Raw genomic sequence first — 19,873 nt, 5'->3', positions numbered from 1 at the left:
CTTATGGCATTGCTCCCAAAACATAACAAACAAACAAAACAGAATTAAAAATGTGCCTAAATGACACAGCAAACTAAATGAAATAAAAAGTTTTTGGTCTGCCCATCAAAATTGTTTTTCTAGCTCAGAATGTAATCTATTTCTGTTCTGGTACAGGTATTGAGAGTTTCTTACAGGCTGACTTTGCCTTTTGTTTGTAAGGCAAATATTTCAGATTGGATGGTTGTAAAATATTCAGTGCTCAAACAGGGACAATGTAAAGGACATATATAAAGAACAAAGAGGTGGGTGCCCTATGGCACCTGAAGTGAATCCTTTGATATTTTAACCCAGAAATGTGCTTTAGCTTTTCTAAAAGACCTAATAAATTCAGTGAAATCTTCTCCTTCAGAATAAGAGTTTCACAGCAGGTACCTTTGCAGCGGTTGTCTGTTCTCATAGATTTAATCAAGATGGCACACATTAAGCTTCAACTTCCCTCACTCCTTCCCAGCAAGAGTATTAACCTGCTGCTTAAGAGGAAAATACACTTGTTATTTTCAGCAGATCAGTATGCAGTAAGAATTGCCTTTGCAGAAAGTCAGACTTCATAAAAGAAAATAATCAGGATGTTTATTAAATGAATACAATTAAAATGGAAGACTACCTTTACAGTACTTATGAGATTAAAAAAAGATTAAAGTAATTCATCAATACACTAAGTCCCTCTGGTATTATCTGTGCTCACTGTGATGAATCTATTCAGTTAAATAAATATCCATTAAAAAATAACAATGGGCTATTCAATTTCTCAGGCATTTATAAGAATAAAGTAAAACAGAGTAGCAGGAAAAAGCATCCAGAGAAATGGCTTTAGGATATTTTCCAACAAGAATGGGGCTGTGTATCTTGGAGACAGATGTGTAATTCCCCTGTTAGATTGGGATTACTGAGATAGTAAGTCCATGTAGGGAGTCACTGGGAGGGGGTGACTGGGAGGTCCCGGAGGGAGCCCACCCATAGGGACTAGTTTTTGAAATAAAATGCAGAGAGTGCCATGAGACTGAAGAGTAACGGGAGGGGGGAAGGAGATTAAGAGGAGATAAAGAGGACTGTTTGCCCTTTAGGGGAGTCTTTGGTTACCTTCAGGTTTTTGGTTGCCTCATGGTCCCCTACCATTGACCTGAACGGTAACAGGGAGTCCCAGAGTTAAAAGAAGTGAATCCAATGGCTAAAGAAAAAGGAGAGTTGCGGCTAAGAGAAAAATAACAACTGTGAAGGAGAGCTCTGGGTGGGCAGTGTGGGATTGGAGCTAGGGTATGCCCATCCCGTAGCCAGGGTCAGCCAACACAAAGGTCACGCTGGGTGGAGGTCAGAGCATGAGGGTCTGGACTTGAGATACAGAAAGAAGCCAAGCCTTTGGGGCACTGTCTTTGGGGATAGGCATGGATAGGAGCTTGTACAAAGTGTAAATAATCCTGTTTCAAAGCACCTTGAAAATATATCCAAGAGAGGAGAATACAGCAGTTCCCGTGGGGGAATATCAGAAGTATGTCTTATTTAAAGATTGTACATGTTGGTGGAAAGTTCATACAGTTGGAATGTTCTGGTGGTCTACAGTTGAAGAATAAACTGTTCTTTTGAGTTTTAAGCTGCTGACTGAGGAGTGGTCATTTTGGACTAGAAAGTGCAGGGCCGTGCCTAGGGTCTCTGGTGCCCCCCTGCAGACTATCAGTTGGCGCCCCCACCCCCTCCGTCTAGCAAAGCAGGAACAGAAGGGAGCAGGCAAGTAAGCTGGACCTCAGGAAAAAAATAGCACTGTATGTATCCCTCATTGATAAGGCTCTGACTCTAAAGTTTAGCAATTTCATTAAAGCAAAATGTATTTTCATAACACTTCAAAGATTTCCAACTCAAAATAGGAATGCTAATTCAAAATGTGAGCAAAGTCCTCTTAGTTTCCAAAGATTCTTTTTCTAATCTCCTTTGCACCAAAGGATATAATTCAGATCAAACATTTGTCTCTGATCAACTATCTCAGATCAAATATTTATTTCAGATTAAATATTAAGGTTTCCTTGCTTACAGTCACTTAAATCTACCTAGCCTTTATATAGCTTATAGGATTTAAACACTCTTAAACTGAAATTCACCCTTTTCTATTCTTCATAAACTTCAAGTAATCCTGAAATATTCAAATCCTTTTTCACTAGAGAAATCTCAAACTTCAATCTCCACCAACCTCTTTTCATTCATATTTTCTCATTTACCACATAATCTGGCAGTCTTTTATAATTTCAGTCAACACACACAGGAACTCACAGCTGCATGTCTCTCTTGGCCAAACCGACAGTCAGTTGCTGTCTCACTCTGTTCCCTTCCGGGCAGATTTCTAACAAAAGCTGATCATCCAATCAGAGAGCTCTATTTGAATGCAGATTAACATACAGACACTGTAATGGGAATTTTTAGTGAAAAACACTAGATAAACCCTTCGTTTTTGGACCAAACTTCACACTTTTGATCAGAGCCATGCCCTAACATTAAGGCTGTAAACACTTCCATCATTTTTTATTCATAAATATGCAAATGAGAACCTCCCAAAAACGGACTAATTTGCATACGATTTAAACAAATCTGAGCACATGACAACCAAGTACAGAGTCCCAGCACCTGAATTCTGCAATTAGATTTAATACAAATACTTTTAAAACTTATTTTTAGCACTTTTAAAATTTCAGGTTGTCTTTAATTTGAATGCGGTTCAAGCTCTGAAGCTCACCCTGAGTGAGGAATTAGCCACAAACCACAGCATATATAGCAATTTGGTTGCATTCTTTAAAATAAATTGAAGAGCCTGCCTGCCTCAGTGAATAATGCTGTTGCTTTCACTTCCGGTTTTAGGGCAGGGGCGATCGCAACTTCAGCTAAAAGATTTTGCAAGTGAGTGGAAGGCAGGGACCGCAGGGCAGCAGCGCCCCTCGAAGGCAGGCGCCCCCCTGCATTGCTTACCTGGCTTACCGCATTGGCACGGCCCTGAGAAAGTGTATAGCCATCCCCCAAAGGCAGCCTATTCTAACTGCCAGCCTTGCTTCCCACAGGAGTTTGGACCTTACCTTTTGGGTTCCTGGGAGAGAAGAGGGTACTCCCACACCCTAGCACCTCTTTCCCCAGATGGAGGTACTGCGTGCCAAGTGATTGAGTGAGCAAGGATCCAACAGAGTCTGACCTTCACGGGGGGCTCAAGTCTGCTCAAACCCCGAACCCAGAAGTACCCAGGTCAGGGGCATTACAGATGCATGGGGTATTTTTGGGTGGATAGATGCTTATGTAGGTTGAGAGGTTTGTGGATAGACTGTGTCTCAAGGGGGTTATCAGGAATATGTTTTATGGAGATATGGATTTGTGTTTCAAAGTGGAAGATGTCTTTAGGAGAGAATATAAGGAGGCATTTGTGGGAAGGGGATTGTATTTCTATGGGTGTTTATATAGGAGGGGTGGGGTGGTGTTATGTGCATGGGATCATTTTGTTGAGTATGGTTTGGGGGTTTATGTACAAGATGTCCATGCCTTGCAGTGTCTAAACTTCATCCAGCCAAGTTGGTTGAGTAGTATTGGTCCACTATAGGAAAAAATAAAACAAAACATGGAAACCTCATGGAGCATGTGTGGTCCATGCTGTCTGCACAAAACAGTCAAGAAGGCAATAGCACCTACTCAAACTTCAATTGCCACACCATCTTATTTGCATATAAAACCATTTATTTGCAAATGGAGAAGATATTTTTTTAAAGGAATTTACCTGAATAAGAAATTAAGCAGGTAAATTACCTGGCCTGAAAATTGGCTATCCATCCCACCTGCTACCACCATTTGTTATTTTTCTGTTCTACTATCCTGCTTATAATCGAACGAGAAAAACACCCAAGTTCTGACCTAAATCGGGAGATGGACGTTCATCTCACAAAAACGAAAAACGCGGTATAATCGAAAGCCGAACTTGGACGTTTTCAACTGCACTCCATCGCGGAAGCGTACAAAGTTGACAGAGGCATGTCGGAGGCATGGTGAAGGTGGGACTGGGGCATGGTTATCACCCAAACAGAGATGGGCGCCTTTCGCCGATAATGGAAAAAAAGTATGCGTTTGTAGCTAGAATTTAGGGCACTTTTCCTGGACCCTGTTTTTTCATGAATAAGGCCCCAAAAAGTGCCCTAAATGACCAGATTACTACCAGAGGGAATCGGGGATGACCTCCCCTGACTCTCCCAGTGGTCACTAACCCCCTCCCACCACAAAAAATGATGTTTCACAACTTTTTATTTTCACCCTCAAATGTCATACCCACCTCCCTGGCAGCAGTATGCAGGTCCCTGGAACAGTTGTTAGGGGGTGCAGTGGACTTCAGGCAGGTGGATCCAGGCCCATCCCCCCCTACCTGTTACAACTGTGCTGCTTAATGCTTAGTCATCCAACCACCCCCCCAAACCCACTGTACCCACATGTAGGTGCCCCCCTTCACCCCTTAGGGATATAGTAATGGTGTAGACTTGTGGGCAGTGGATTTTGAGGGGGATTTGGGGGGCTCAACACACAAGGGAAGGATGCTATGCACCTGGGAGCTCTTTTACCTTTTTTTGTTTTTGTAAAAGTGCCCCCTAGGTTGCCCGTTTGGTGTCCTGGCATGTGAGGGGGACCAGTGCACTACGAATCCTGGCCCCTCCCACGAACAAATGCCTTGGATTTATTCGTTTTTGAGCTGGGCGTTTTCATTTTCCATTATCACTGAAAAGCAAAAACGCCCAGCTCACAAATTGTCGAATAAAACATGGACATCTATTTTTTTCGAAAATACGGTTCGGTCCGCCCCTTCACGGACCCGTTCTCGGAGATAAACACCCATGGAGATAGACGTTTTTGTTCGATTATGCCCCTCCACGTATGCTATGAGGTGATTCCCTTGGGTTTTGGGTGGAATAGAAGGAGCAAATAAAATTAAGAAGTATGCATGCTGTGTAATTTACTTGTCACCATGAATTAAGGGATGGAGCCAAGGTTGGAGAAAGGTTAATGTCATTTTGATATCCTTCTGCATATTTTCAGTTCACTTTTCTAAACTGACCTCAGGAAGAATTCTGTTGCAGGAAGCTTGACCTGTTTGGTAATGTGCAAAAAATTATCCTTCTTCAGGAACCCCAAACTGCTGGTAGTGTAAAACAGTGTAGGCATGTGTGTTTGAGAAAATGGCAGATCAGAGTCTTGTCTTCCTATGGAAAAAGAGTCAAAGCATGGCATCACTAAGAAAGCTTTATTGAGATTACAAAAATGAAACGCACATGCCTACACTTTTTTACACCAACAGTGGTTTGGGGTTCTTGAAGAAGGATAGTTTCTCTGAAATGGAGCTCTGTTGTGCCTCCTCTGTGCAGTGACTTACAGATAGGTGTTTCAACACATTTTGTGATCAGATGATAGAGAGATTAGACTAGGAGCAGTTTGTTGTCAGCATATGTTACATTTAAATTGAAAGTATCACATTATTGCAGTGGTTCCCAAACCTGGTCCTGGAGGCTTCCCAGCCAGTCAGGTTTTCAGTATACCCACAATAAATATTCATGAGATAGATCTGCAGGTGCAGTGGAGACAATGCATGCAAATCTCTCTCCTGGATATTCATTGTGGGTATCCTGAAAATCTGACTGCCTGTGATGCCTCCAGGACAAGGTTTGGGAATCATTGCATAATTGCACTTAGAGATCACACTTTGAGTTTCACATGTGTGCCATATGATGTTTAGGTTACTTTTTCTAAAGCTTAGCGCATGCTAATTCTATTAATGTGTGTCAAGAAGCCTATTTTGTTTTTATGGACTTCTTTGTATTTACCATGCAGTATGGAATTAACATGTGCTAAGCTTTAGTAAAAGGGCCTCAGTAAGCAGTAATGATTTGCCTAAACATAAGGCAGTGTTCATTTGGTTGCTCCTAATGCCGAGGACTGGTTGCCATGGCTCATGAATTGAGGGACCCTACTCTTATCACCAATCTATTTAATGGTATATTTTTCTAAGCTTGCTCACTTGGTGAAATCTCTATGGGAGAATTAATTTTGTTATCTATTTAGGTCTTCTTGTTTGGGTTCATTCTATATTGAAATTATTATAAAATAGGAAAAAAATGTTGATCGTAGGCTTAGTAACACCTACTACAATAAAGTTGCTCGGCTATAAAGGTTGCTTTTGCAGTTTGAACTGGTGTTCCTGTCTATAGCATAAATAAAATACATTTGATATTTACTATTGACAGCCACGTGTTCTGTATTTAAAATTCAGACATGAGCAACAGATCATTTTGTGGTAAGTTTTTGCATTAATCATGCTTTAGCAGCAAACGTAATGAGCTAGATTCAGTAAACGGTGTTCAAAAGTTGGCACCGAAAAACATTGGTGCGGACGGTATTCTATAATGGGCACCATTTACTGCTCAGAGCCAATTTCTAGGCCAAACTTTGGATGCATGAATTTACACCAACTGAAACCTGGTGTAAATCTTGGCACATAAGTTAGGCATGGATGCCTGGTATTCAGTAATATAGCGTGCATCTTTAGTGAATACCCTTAAACCACCCATGCTCCTCCCTTGGCCACACCCCATTTGAGTTGCATGCGTGGATCTTTATAGAATAGTGCTTAGTGAGATGTGTAATTGTTGTCAATTAACGTCAATAATTGATTGTTAGCACCCAATTATTAGCGCTGATGTTTTCTCGCTACCCAGTTTAGTTGAACAAGCATCTCAAAATAACGTGCAGATTTGTACACCATTTATAGAATATCCCTGTTTATATGCAGTAAGCACAAAGGTTGTGCAGTAAATATTGAGGTTGTACCTGGCTTGTCCTCTGCAGCTACTGCACTGAAATGTTTTTTTTTACTGTCATTAATACTGTTTGCAATTAGCAGGGATAAGCTTAATGCCACTTCTTGAGCAGGTAGTAAGTATACCCATGCTAACCACACAAATAACAGAGCATGGTAAGTACTGTACCTTAACCGTGGTGTGCAGTCCATGCCCACTCTCTGCTTATAAACTGCCCAGTTCTCACCCCTAACATAGCATGCACCAATTAGTGTACTCTGTCATGCCACCATAGTAAGAGTTACCGCGCTCATGCAGTAACAGTGTGCGTTAATTCATAGGTTACCTGCTTAATTCACTTTAGTAAAACAGCCCTTTAGCAACCCGTACTGGGGGAAAAAAAAGTGTGATTTGCAGATTACATTAGCACAGAAGCTGGCAAAGTATGTACTTAAAAATGGTTGATGCTTGACTTTCTATAGCAGGGTCTCCACTAAGTGCTCTGCAAATGACTTTTACATATATTGTAGTTGTGCTTCAGACACATTCACTGGAATGAATTCAATGCTAAACTGAACGCATATGAGAAAGTTGAATTGGAACAGCAATGTATGCGTGGTTATTTCCTCAAGAAACTCCCCCTGTAATAAAAAGGATCAACAGCACCAGGGCTAATTAGAATAATAAATATGTCTCCTATCCAACAAGTGAAACAGTAACACACACATTTAAAATACCTGAGGCACAAACAGCTGCAATAAAAGTTTTCCAAAATGACAAAGGAAATTTCGAATGAAAAATATAAATTATGCATGATTGCATCTCCTTCCCCTGAACCAACTGTTCTTCGGGTTCTCATTATGGAGAGACACTGAGACAATTGCTCTGATCACATGGGTTCCATTCTTAGACCACAATAGACTTCTTTAGGCCCTGGGGATCCTTTTATCCTGATTCACTGATACTCAACTTTAATGAACTGCTTGCAATTTACAACTAATATACTGATAACGTTTTTCAAGGCACACAATTACCAGTAAACTTTCCTACCAAATTTATCCTGTGTGTGTAAAGATTTGTGAACATGTAAAACCTGGATAATAAGAAAAGACACCCCAACTTATCTTATATAAAAACCCTTTAAGATAAATCAAATTTATAGCATACAAGGTGTAACAAAGAGAGGGAACCAAGTACAAAAAAAGACCTCATGCAGTATTCCCCCCTCGGCTCCTACTCAGTACCCTCATCAACACCACAAACCGCAACTCCTCCACTGTATGTCCTGCCCTATCCCAATGTACAACTAGTGGTGTTTCTTGCTTACCAAGCCTGAGGGGGGAATACTGCACGACAATTGCTACGGCAAGAGCAAAGAACCATATTCATGTGGAACACTGTTGAGCCATTCGGTTTAAACAAAGAGGTTGAATGGTTGAGTGTGTGAATAGGGAGGAGTTTGGGTGGTACTAATAGGGGGAGTGGACCAGGCTTCACCGCACATGTGCCGGTGGTTTTTTGTTGAGCGCATGAGTTGGTGCAAGGTGGAATACCTTATCGTCCCGCATCCATAAGTAGCTTATGGCTACTAATTGTGGGTAACATAACAATGGTTGATAAGGAAGATGGTATATATATATGTTGTGTGCATTATCAAAGTATCACCATACATGTTGGTTTTTATAGGACCCGACTCCTGATGACGCTGTAGCGAAACGCAGACTGTGTTGAGTCTGGGGTGTTATGTTGAAGATGTGGAATGGTTTAAAGAGCTGAAAACCTGTATATTGGAAATACTATTCGTTCAGATATCCAGCAAGTTTAAGCAAGTGGTACAGCAAAGATTACTGCATACTGCACTGAGAGTGTAGTTGGATACAACTGGGTTCAGCATTCAGCCATTTTCAAGGAGTGGCATCGTAATTAACATTGCGATATTGTGCAGTGTGGAATGTGCATTTTGAAGGAATACATCGCATAATCAACCATCATTGGGTGGTATGAGATTGGATTATACAAAAGAATTTTGGAGATATGATGACAACGGAGGATGATTATGGACTGTAAAAGCATGAGTATATTATTGAATAGAACGGGTAGTCAGGATTGAGGTGTATTAGTGAGTTTATGTGTGGTATTTGTATTGGATTAGTCCAGTATGTATGGTGAGTGTGCACGGATGTGAAGATTAAGTTATATAAAAATAATGTGATATGGGGTTTGTATTGATTAAAGTTGCATAATAAAAGATTTTGAGCATAACTGTTTATAGGGTTTATATTATACATATATAGGCTACAGTTATTGTAGTGATTGATTTAGCCCAGTATAGTGGTTTGTTAATGAATATGTATGAGAAAGATTTGCATGGTCACTAAACCCACTGTATGCAGATCTCTCTCGTGCATATACATTAGGGATAGTTTGAAAATCTGGTCTGCTTGCAGCCTTCAAGGGCTGAACTTGAGCAAGCCTGACATAGAAGGACGCAACTGGAAGACCAAAGTGTCAATAAGGGCTCTAACTGAAACTATTCAAATTAAGCCCCAGAGGTTTGGTAAATTTAGCAAAACTCTCATTCCTTTTGCTTCCTATGCTATCTTGTTCTTCATGAAACTAAAATACCAAATTGTTTTGCAGATCAACTTCCGAGTCAACACGAAGGTCATCTTTATCTTGATCATTCCGTTACTATATGAGAGCTAATTTTATATTTGCTTCATCCTGGGCTTTCTGCAGCAGTTAGCCATAAGATGAGTTTGACTCGCTCATCACTTTTTTGTTCTAGTATTATGAAACAGCTCTTAGACCAAAGTGATTGCATAATAAGAAGCATGTCATTTCATTTTTCACGTATATGGATGTCTCAAAAGGCTGAAATGGAGATCCACGTGCTTCAAATGTCCAAATCCCAATTTTTCAAAGACAGAACAGGGATGTCCAACACTGTAGTACATCCAAATAGCAGAAGGGTATTTTCTGGGCATGTTTTGAGCGGGACTAAGGAGGGCATGAAATCTGGATGTCCAACAGCAATTACCAAAGGGGAAGAAACATATTTTTAAAGAAGGATGTCCTTATTTGGACCTGTTTTAGGAATGTCCAGGTTACAGAAAGGTGCTCTGATTGTGCAGCTGTCTGTTGGACGAATTAAGGCATAATACCTCCTTAATCCCCCAGTGGTTGCTGTCCCCCTCTCTATCCCCTGAAAGTGGAACCAGAAGGGGACGTCAGACTCTATCCTGCTTATTTTCAATGGAGAAGGGCACCCATCTTCCGACAAATTGGGAGATGGACGTCCTTCTCCTAAGGTCACCCAAATCGGCATAATCGAAAGCCAATTTTGGGCGTCCTCAACTTCTTTCCGTCGTGAGGACGACCAAAGTTCAAGGGGGCGTGTTGGCAGTGTACTGAAGGCAGGATGGGGGCGTGGTTAACAGATGGATGTCCTCGGCTGATAATGGAAAAAAGAAGGGCGTCCCTCACGAACATTTGGTCCATTTCTTTTCACGACCAAGCATCAAAAAGGTGCCCGAACTGACCAGATGACCACCGGAGGGAATTGGGGATGACCTCCCCTGACTTCCCCAGTGGTCACTAACCACCTCCCACCCTGAAAAAAACCCCAGTTCCTTCTTCTCCACCCCTCCCCTTCTCATCACTCATCCTTCAATTCTTCCCTGTCTCAGACCCATCCTTCATACTCCTCCTCAACCTTATCCCAGATTTTCCATCCTTTCCCCTTTCTCCCCTGTCTCTATACCTTATTTCTTCCCTTTTTCTCTGATCTTTTCTCCTTCATCTCCTGACATCCTCAACACCTTTGCACCATAAGCCAGTCTCCCTCCATCTTTGCACAGATCATTGAGATCCTTTGAACCTGCCCCTACCAAACTACTTCATCTTTATATGTAAAACAAAAGTTACATTTTATATGTAAAATGATTCAGATGTCAAAGAATACTAGGAGCTGTGCTGATACACCACAGAGTCCTGAACATTGCCTCTGCACACAGAAGGAAGGCAGAAATGAGCTTGTGAGACATTTTTCAGAGTTTGTGCTTTATTTATAAGCATTAAATTACATTCATTTAAAGTCAGAATGAATCTAAAGATTGTGTATTTTGGACACATTGGGATCCATATTCTAAGTTTAACAGAGCTGCCAAGTTACCCATTCCAAGAGGGAGATTATTGGCCAGTCCTGGATTTCTGTCAACCTCATCATGGGGCATTATGGGACCTGCAGCACTTATTTCAATGGGTAGAATCATGGACTACAAATACTTCACTGCTTTGGGATGTAAGTTTAAAACCAGGACTGGCCAAAATGTCTCCCTCCTGGAATAGGTAACTTGGCAGCTCTGGTTTAACCAGACAGGAAAGGCTCCTGGCTGGTTCAACTTCCTCGCTGAGCTGACCGGTCACTGAAATTCAGTGGTGCTTAACTGGGTAATGCTGATGAATATCACCTCTAACCAGTAAGCGCCTAACCGGCTAGGTCCAGTAATATTACAGTCTGCTCACCGCTATTAAGCAGATAAATTTAGAACAGAAAAAGGTTGTCCTAACTTTATCCGCCGAGTTCATTGGGTACTGGTCTGAATATTGACCAGTGCCTAGTAAACTTCCAAGTTGCTACACTAACCTGGATATCCAGTGCCAGTGGTCATACATGCCCTGGCATTAAACATCTGAGGTGAACTGTGAGTGACTTACAAGTCGCTTATCACTGCAGACTGAATATTAACCCTCTTGTCAGGCATTTTAAGGTGATGACAGTTTGCAGCAACCCTGTATTTATAATGGATTGCTCTCTTTGACTTTGCAAAAGGCAGCATTTATCTTTTAATTTTTGGATGATAAAGATGCTTTTACATCTTTGATACAATTTGCCAATGTATTCATTTTCTAGTATAGACAATTAGTCTTCAAAAGATTATGCTCTACAGCTTATTATGTATTCTCAATAGAAAATAATTTAACTCAATTCAGCAACTACTTGAGTTTAGAAAAGTATTTCCCAGATAAACCTTCAAATTCTATAGTATATTTTCTTTTAAGGGAGAGGAGACTGGAAATATACCACCATTTCACCTCTCAAATGTTCTAACAGCTAAATACAGTGAATGTTTGTTCCTGGTTATACAAAAATACAAATAGGCTGCCACTAGCATAGACAAAGACAGTGGTTCCCCAGCATCATCAAAAAGACTAAAATAGAGTAGGGAATAGGCGAAGCATATAACTTAAGTCAACAGTCTGAAAAGATTTATTCCACCCATTACTTCTAATGTAAACTGTTAAATGACTCAGGCATTTACACACACACACATAAACACGATTTCACAAGATGCTGTTCATCCTACCTAACATTGTCATGTCTCTGAATGTAAATCTTGTGGAAGATCCTTTCTGGTGGTTTCAGGAAATCTTCCTTCATTTCCATAGCAACGTTCCTAGGCAAGAGACTCATCAGGAGCCGTTCCTGCAAGAAAAGAAAACATCCATTCAATCTCCTTTGTTTGCTGATATATCTTGTGCGGCTCTCCCGAGTAGAAGGTTTTGGCACTTTATTTCTCATATCACCTTAGCAAGTATTATGAAACAAAATGGGAAATAAGTGAATCTTTGAAGCATCAGGAGATTTAGTGATCAAAAAGTGTTTTTGTTTTTGTTTTTTTGAAAAGGGTGTGTGGGGGGAGGGGGGTTAAAGTGAAAATTATTAAACCATGGTGTTGCAGCATGGTACCTAGGACACAAACACACTCCCATTTTGGTCATGTTTGCACGCCCTCATTTTTCACTATAATCTGCTATATACTTTCTTAGGTGAATCTTTTCATAATGGCAGTTAATAAATCCCCAATAAATAAAAATACCGGACAGTACTGCAGTCGATCTGCTATCTTGCAGTTTGCTTGCTTCTTCAGATGAATGATATCTGTCCTGTACCTTGTGGAGTTCCTTTCTGCCTGTTTAAATTCTATTGTGAAAATCATCTTGATTTGCTTTGTAGCTAAGGGCCCCTTTTACTGAGCTGCGGTAAAAGGGGCCCTGCGCTAGAGGAGACGGTCATTTTTGCTGTGCGCCAGGGCCCCTTTTACCGCAGTGGATAAAAACTGGAAAAAATGAAATGGCCGTGCGGTAAGTTTGCACTTGCCGTGTGGCCATTTTGGAGGGAGAACTTAGCGCCATCTATTGAGGTGGCGGTAGGGGTTCCCCGGTAACCCAATGGTAACCAGGCAGTGCACAGCACTACTTGATTACAGTCGGGTAACCCCCTGCAGTAATATTTTCCCTAATTACCGCTAGCACCAGAAATGGCGTGCACTGGGGGGCAGAACTACCGCCAGCACCCGCGTCGGGCTGGCAATAGGTCCGGAAAATACCTACTATACCTGAATGTAACCCACCTTGAGCTACAGCTGCATGGATGGTAATTCTGTTTTAGTTTTTATTATGCAGATTTTTATGTTGTATTGTAAAGCACTTTGATCTCTGAATAGGAGGAGCAGTATGCCAAATTTAAATATAAACAATAAACCTTTCCCTGCCTATGTACCACAACCTCATCCTGCAGAATTATTCACTCTTCCTGCTTATGTAAATTTCTGAGTCTTTCTGCTGAAACTGTCTACAATGTTGTCATTTAGTGCTGGTAATTTTTCCGAAGAGAATTTGTGTTGTTTTAATTCTGCAATCTATGGTTTATCTATATTTTCCTTGAGGTCTGATGTTCTGTAATTGCTTATTCTCTATTTTATTTTAATATTATCATTCAGAATATAATTTGTTTCAAATCTTATCAGCTCTTCTTTCTTAGCATGCTTATTGTGAATATTTCAGAGGCGATAGTTCAAGTCCTTTATTGGAAATAACTTGCATTTCTTATCTGCTGTCTTTTTAAACCAAGAAAGAACATGGAGGTAATACATTTTTCAGGTGACAGACAGAAGGTGCAGCTCAGTAATAGCACCGTGACTTGCCATGTGAGAGACCTAGGAGATAAAGTGATAGGTGAAGAGAGGAATCTGATGACCTTAAGGTGGCCAAACAGGTAGATAAGGTGACAGAAAAAGCCTGAAGGATGCTTTGGGACAGAGGGAGAAAAATGGCCAGCAGAAAAAGATGGTGATAGTACTTCTGTATAGGTCTCTGGCGAGACCTTATTTACCCTCCCCCCCCCCCCCCCCCCCGTTTACAAAGCCCCGCTAGCGGCTGGAGGTTCGGTACTGCTGACACAGCCCATTCACTTTGAATGGGTTGTGTCGGCAATGCCACATGACAGCTACTAGCACAGCTTTGTAAACAGGGGGATTAGAGTACTCTGCAAGGTTTGGAGATCACACCTTTAAAAAGATAAAAAGGATAAACTCAGTTCAGAGGCCAGCTACTAAAATGGCTAGAGGTCTTCATCATAGAGCATATAGTACAAACCTTTAAATCCATCTATGTATAATTTTGAAGAAAGAGGGCCAGAGAGATATGATAGAGACCTTTGAATGACTCTATAGTATAAACATACAAGGGAGAGGCCTCTTTTACCTGAAAGGAAGCTCTGGGCATAAGATAAAGGTGAAATGAGATAGACTCAGTAGTAATCCAAATAGAAATAAAACTTTATGGGAAGAGTGATAGATGAAAGACACAGCCTCATATTGGAGGTGGTGCAGATAATGATGGGTATCTGATTTTTAAAAAGCATGGGACAAGCACAGGGGGGTCTCTCTGAGGGAAAGCAACAGACTGTAGATATTGGTGTTTGGTGTGGATGGGCAGGCTGGATAGGCCACATGATCTTTATTGTGAGATCAGCAATAAGGACAGGAAGTTCTAGTCATGAGTTTGTGCCAGGAGAGAGTGTCAGAGCAGCAACAGCATTTTAAGAAGCTCTAGCCTTCCCGATGCTGCTGTTGCTTCAAATCAGATGTTAGGGAAGGTAATGAAAGTGTGTGGAGGGGGGAGGGGAAGGTAAAGGTTAGGAGGATGGTGCTGTTGAAGAGGAGATGGAGGAAAGGCTGAAATATGGGAAGAGGAGAGCAGAAGCCAGAAGTCAGGTGCTGAGGAAGCAGGAAAGGTGGAAGTAGAAGCCAGTTAATGGGGAAACAGCAGAAGCAGAAGTCAAGAACCAGATACTGGGGAAAGGTAAGGGGAAGGCAGTAATCAGGTAATAGGGAAGGAGGGAGCTAGGAGTCAGGTTCTGGGGAAAGTGGGGAAAGAGTGGGGTTACCATATGGCTCCAGGGCATTGAATACAATGGAAGTAACAGGGAGATTGGCTTAGCCTGTTCTCCATGATCTAGGATCAGTTAGTAAGATATTTCTCCTCCCCTTCCCCAGTACCTGCTTCCTATCTTCCCTCTCATTTTCCTCAGCATCTGAATGCAATGGAAGTAAAACCAGGAGTAAAAGCAACACCTGATTTAATGATTTAATGTAGTTTAATCGAGCCAGTATGTGCTCTTGGAGCTTTGAGGCCAATATTAATTTAAAAGATATTTTTTTTATACTAAGGATCCATGCAGTCTGTGCCACTCACAGTTCTGAGCAAACTATGTTTCAGTAGTTATTTTGTTTTTCACATTGCATGACAGGAATGATCCTCACTCTTAAGCCAGGTTCTATATCCTGTTGTCATATTTGCATTGTTGCATTTTCATACATAGAATTGCTGCTGTTTGAGTTCTGGGAGTTAGTTATATTTTAGCATGGTATAGGTCGTGAGGTTCTGAGTACCAAAAATATTTCAGAATCAATTGTTTTGCTATTAGTGTGTAGTCTAATTGGTGTATGAGATTTATTTTCTCATTAAATTCAAATCTCCTCATGAAATATAGTTAGTTGTAGTCACAAATTTACGGGAAATCACCTATTTTGAAGGGTTTACACTATGGGGTTGATATTCAAAATGACATAAGCACAGGAGATGCTCCTGCCTGCTCGATTCGTATTCTGTGGGCTATTCAACTGCAAGTAATCAGGCAGTGATGCTAAATTATTCCTATAGACCACAAATGTCAAGTCTGGGCAGAGTCAGGAAGAAGCCGGCAGTTATCGGGCACAGACCACTTTCAGTGCTAGTGCCTGCATAGTTAAGTGGCAAGATAGGACTGTATATAAAGCAGTCCTAATTTTCACTGCTTAATTGTGAGAACGATGGCACTACATGTTAGCCAGAACTCATATAATGTTTGTGTTGCCTTGCTATTCTCACTCCAGCTGCAATCCACCAATACTGTTTCTGCTTCAAATCCCTTCCAATCACCCCTCCTGGTCCCATCCCCACCCAAGATCAACACTCCCCTCCCAACCCCCCTCCCCCAACATGAAACTGCTTATTTTTTAGGGGGATGTCAGGAGGGGGTGCCATTTATGTTGGGGGTGAGTGGGTACCACAAAACTATATTCAGCTTGCTACTGAGTAACAGACTGAATATTTCACCTGCCTACAATTCATTCTGGCTATAGGCAGAGGCTAACCAGAGCTTGGATATTCAGTCCAGTTCCAGTTCCCACATAGGTGCTAACACTGAATACCAAGCCCTAATTCTGCCTGCAGTAGAGGTACCAGCTCTGTAGGTTGTTTAGGACCCCCAAAATCGGGCAAACTCTATTACTCTGATGAGGGAGCATTAAATATGTATAGCAGCCCAAATCACTTTGAAAAGTTGGCTCTTATGATGTAGCAGTCAGTATTAAAAAAGAAAAAAAAACACTCACTGCCACAGGCTGTGTATTGACCATTATATTGATATTATGATGAGAACCAAGACACTTTTCTGGGTCCTAGGCGCTTATCCTGTCCTGGAAGGACTTCATTTTAATCCAGGTCCATGTATGTGTGGGGAGCAGAGAAGTGGGCACTATAATAATCATTTGCACAGGGCAGCAAAACAGGTAGTATAGGAGTTGATTTATTATTATTATTTATTATTTGTTACATTTGTATCCCACATTTTCCCACCTTTTATGCAGAGCATGAGCAGCTAGTCTAAATCTAAAGCTTTCCACTTTGTGTATGTAACCCTAGGGTGATGCACTACAGACAGTCAGAATTTCCCCATAGGAATATGATTCTTGCTCACAGTATTTTCTTGAAGGAGCTGAAAGTCCTTTTGTTACTGAGGAGTAACATCAGAAAGTACTTTTTAACAGAGAGGGCGGTGGAAGCCTGCCTGGAATACCCTCCTTGTGGAGACAGTAAAGTGATAGAATTCAAAAACACATGAGATAAAAACAAAGGATGCCTATACAAAAAGAGAATGGAAGGAAAACAAAAGTTAAACAACCTTAACACTTTAAACAGGGCATAGATTGGTGTAATCTGCATAGATCGGAAAGTACAACTCTGACTGCCTTGTTGACCATACTAGATGGACTATACAGGTCCTAGCTGACGTGATTTACTAACATATTTCTAAGTTACTATGCCAGTAAGGGATATCGAGACCACACAGATATCTGAGGAAGTTTTGTTGAATAGAAATAGCTTTATTCTGATGATCCCAAATGATGTACATTGGGGGCACCATCCAATGTGCTTTTGCTCCCTAGTGGTAGTCTTGTTCTACTACCACAAAGGGATATTATCAACCTGGACAGGTGAAAGGCTTTTAACTTTGTTTCAGTTTCCCAAGCTATTCAGTCACCCAGCCAAATTTGATAATTTAATCTTTTCCTATTTTTAAACTGTATTGAAATTGTTCCTTTCACTCTTTGTTGCCCAACTTCAATTGTATTGCTATTGCATTCATAGTAACATAGTAGATGGAAGCAGATAAAGACCTGCATGGTTCATCCAGTCTGCCCAACAAGATAAACTCCTGGTATTTGATATGAGAACATATACATACTTGGTCTTGAGCTGTCCTTGCCATTTTCATGACACAGCCCGTAGAAGTCTGTCCAGCACTGGCTTAATTTTCAACAGCTGGAGTTTCTATTGAAACTAGCATTAGCTAGGCACCTCTGTTCATGAGCCCTGAAGCCATGTGGTAGCAAATTACTCTATAATGGATTAAGTTATAGAATAGAAGTGTAGCCCAGTATCGGCAGGTCTAATATTTAGATATCTGTGGTTACAGCAGTTATAGAGCCAGTGTAAGTGTGGACACTTAAATGTGAGAAGAAAAGACATGTACTGTACAGAATTCTCAAATTGTGTGTGTAAGTGGGAGTACTACCCATGCTCACCCCCGTGACTGCTCCCTTGCAAGTATCCACGCTGCATGTTAAGTGGGTATTTGCAGAACAGTGCTTAGGCAACCTGCTAGCACTTACCTAAGTATATGCACCGGTAAGTACATGCAGTAAGTGCTAGTATTTAACATTAATACATGTAACACATATATAAATGTGAGCACCTAGTCTATAGAACTGACCTTATACAGTACATTAAGGAGGAGGAGGCATCTATATCTATAGTATACACTTTGAATGAGAGTCATTAAATGATGCTCAGATTTGGACACCATAAAAACTGTGTGATGAGCGTTAATCTACAAAAGTGTTTTGAGTTGGGCACCGTTTATAGAATAGCAAGTAGTGCTGGGATCTGTGCCTAACGTTTAGGTTAGGTGAAGATCCCTGCCTAAATCTCCATGCCTAAATTAGGTGTGGATCCCCCAAATTCTGTAGTAGTGCACGTATAGTAAGTGAATATCTTGACCTGGCCACACTCTCTTTTCAGTTGTGTGCTAAAAGATTTACACGTCCATCTTTATAGAATAGTGCTTAGCAAGATGCACACATAAATCTAAATTATTGTCAATTAGCACCAATAATTGATTGTTAGTGCACAATTATTGGTGCTAATAGGCTCATTATTTAATTAAATTGCACACACAAATTGGGCATGCGTCCAAATTTGCACATGCAATTTTAATTTTGATGCTGTTATCCACTCTTCTTTTTTTTCTTTGCACAGAATTGGTTCAATTTGTGCATGTCTCTCAGATTCTTCTATTTGTGATCTAGTTCATGCTATGGTTATTTCACATATTGACTACTATAACTCACTGTACGCTGGTTTACATTTATACTCACTCAAGCATCTTCAATTGATTCAGTCTACGGCGGTTAAACTCATCCATTGTGCACATCGTTTTGATCACGTCACCCCTCTTCTTCAACTGGAACAGTGGCTTCCAGTATTATTCAGGATCCATTTAAAAATACTACTTTTGGCCTTTAAGAATCGTTCTTCTGTTGCCCCAGTTTATTTATCCAAATTATTGGTTCCATATTATCCAGTGCGTAATCTTCGATCCTCTTCTGATAATTTTCTACAGGTTCTATCACCATCGGCTCTTCGTCTCTCACTTTCTCGAGATACTTCCTTTAGCTATCTAGGTCCTAACTTGTGGAACTCTCTGCCTTCTTCACTGAGGACACCCATGCCTGTACAATCTTTTAAGGCCCTATTGAAGCCCTATCTATTTGCAAATGCATGTAACTGAGTGTGAAGACTCATTTAATCCTATTACATATACTTGAATACTTTGGCATTGGAGGCAATGTCCTAAACTGGTTCAAGGGGTTCCTAACCCTGCACTCATACCAAGTCACATCAAATTCTACTATGCCAACCATCTTCAACTTAATGATGACTCCCTTGGCAAAACTTCTACAAATCACAACCTTAACCCTTACATATATGCAGATGATGTAACGATATATATTACTTTCAAACAAGACATTAACGAAATCTCCAATGAAATCAACCAAAGCCTATACATCATGAATACCTGGGCAGATGCATTCCGACTGAAACTGAACGCAGAGAAAACTCAATGCCTCGTACTTACCTCCCAATACAACATGAACAAATTTACCGCTATCAACACACCTAAACTAAATCTGCCAATCGCTGAAACTTTAAAAATCCTCGGAGTCACTATTGATCGCCACCTAACACTGGAGACTCACGCGAATAACACAACCATAAAGATGTTTTACTCCATGTGGAAACTGAAAAGAATAAAACCATTCTTCCCAAGGTCCGTATTCCGCAGCCTAGTGCAATCACTCGTACTC

General features: G+C 40.8%; 1 protein-coding gene across 1 annotated transcript in view; it reads right to left on the bottom strand.

Moving 5' to 3' along the window:
* The window catches only part of ADCY1 (adenylate cyclase 1), a 533,674-nt gene that overhangs the window by 330,985 nt on the left and 182,816 nt on the right, over nt 1–19,873 (bottom strand). The window contains exon 3 of the mRNA XM_030206815.1: nt 12,206–12,324. Within this exon, the coding sequence (XP_030062675.1) occupies nt 12,206–12,324 (119 nt within the window). The remainder of the gene's footprint in view (nt 1–12,205; nt 12,325–19,873) is intronic.

The sequence above is a fragment of the Microcaecilia unicolor genome, chromosome 1 (genome assembly GCF_901765095.1).
Source record: "Microcaecilia unicolor chromosome 1, aMicUni1.1, whole genome shotgun sequence".
Lineage (NCBI taxonomy): Eukaryota > Metazoa > Chordata > Amphibia > Gymnophiona > Siphonopidae > Microcaecilia > Microcaecilia unicolor.
This window is presented reverse-complemented; position numbering and strand designations above follow the sequence as displayed.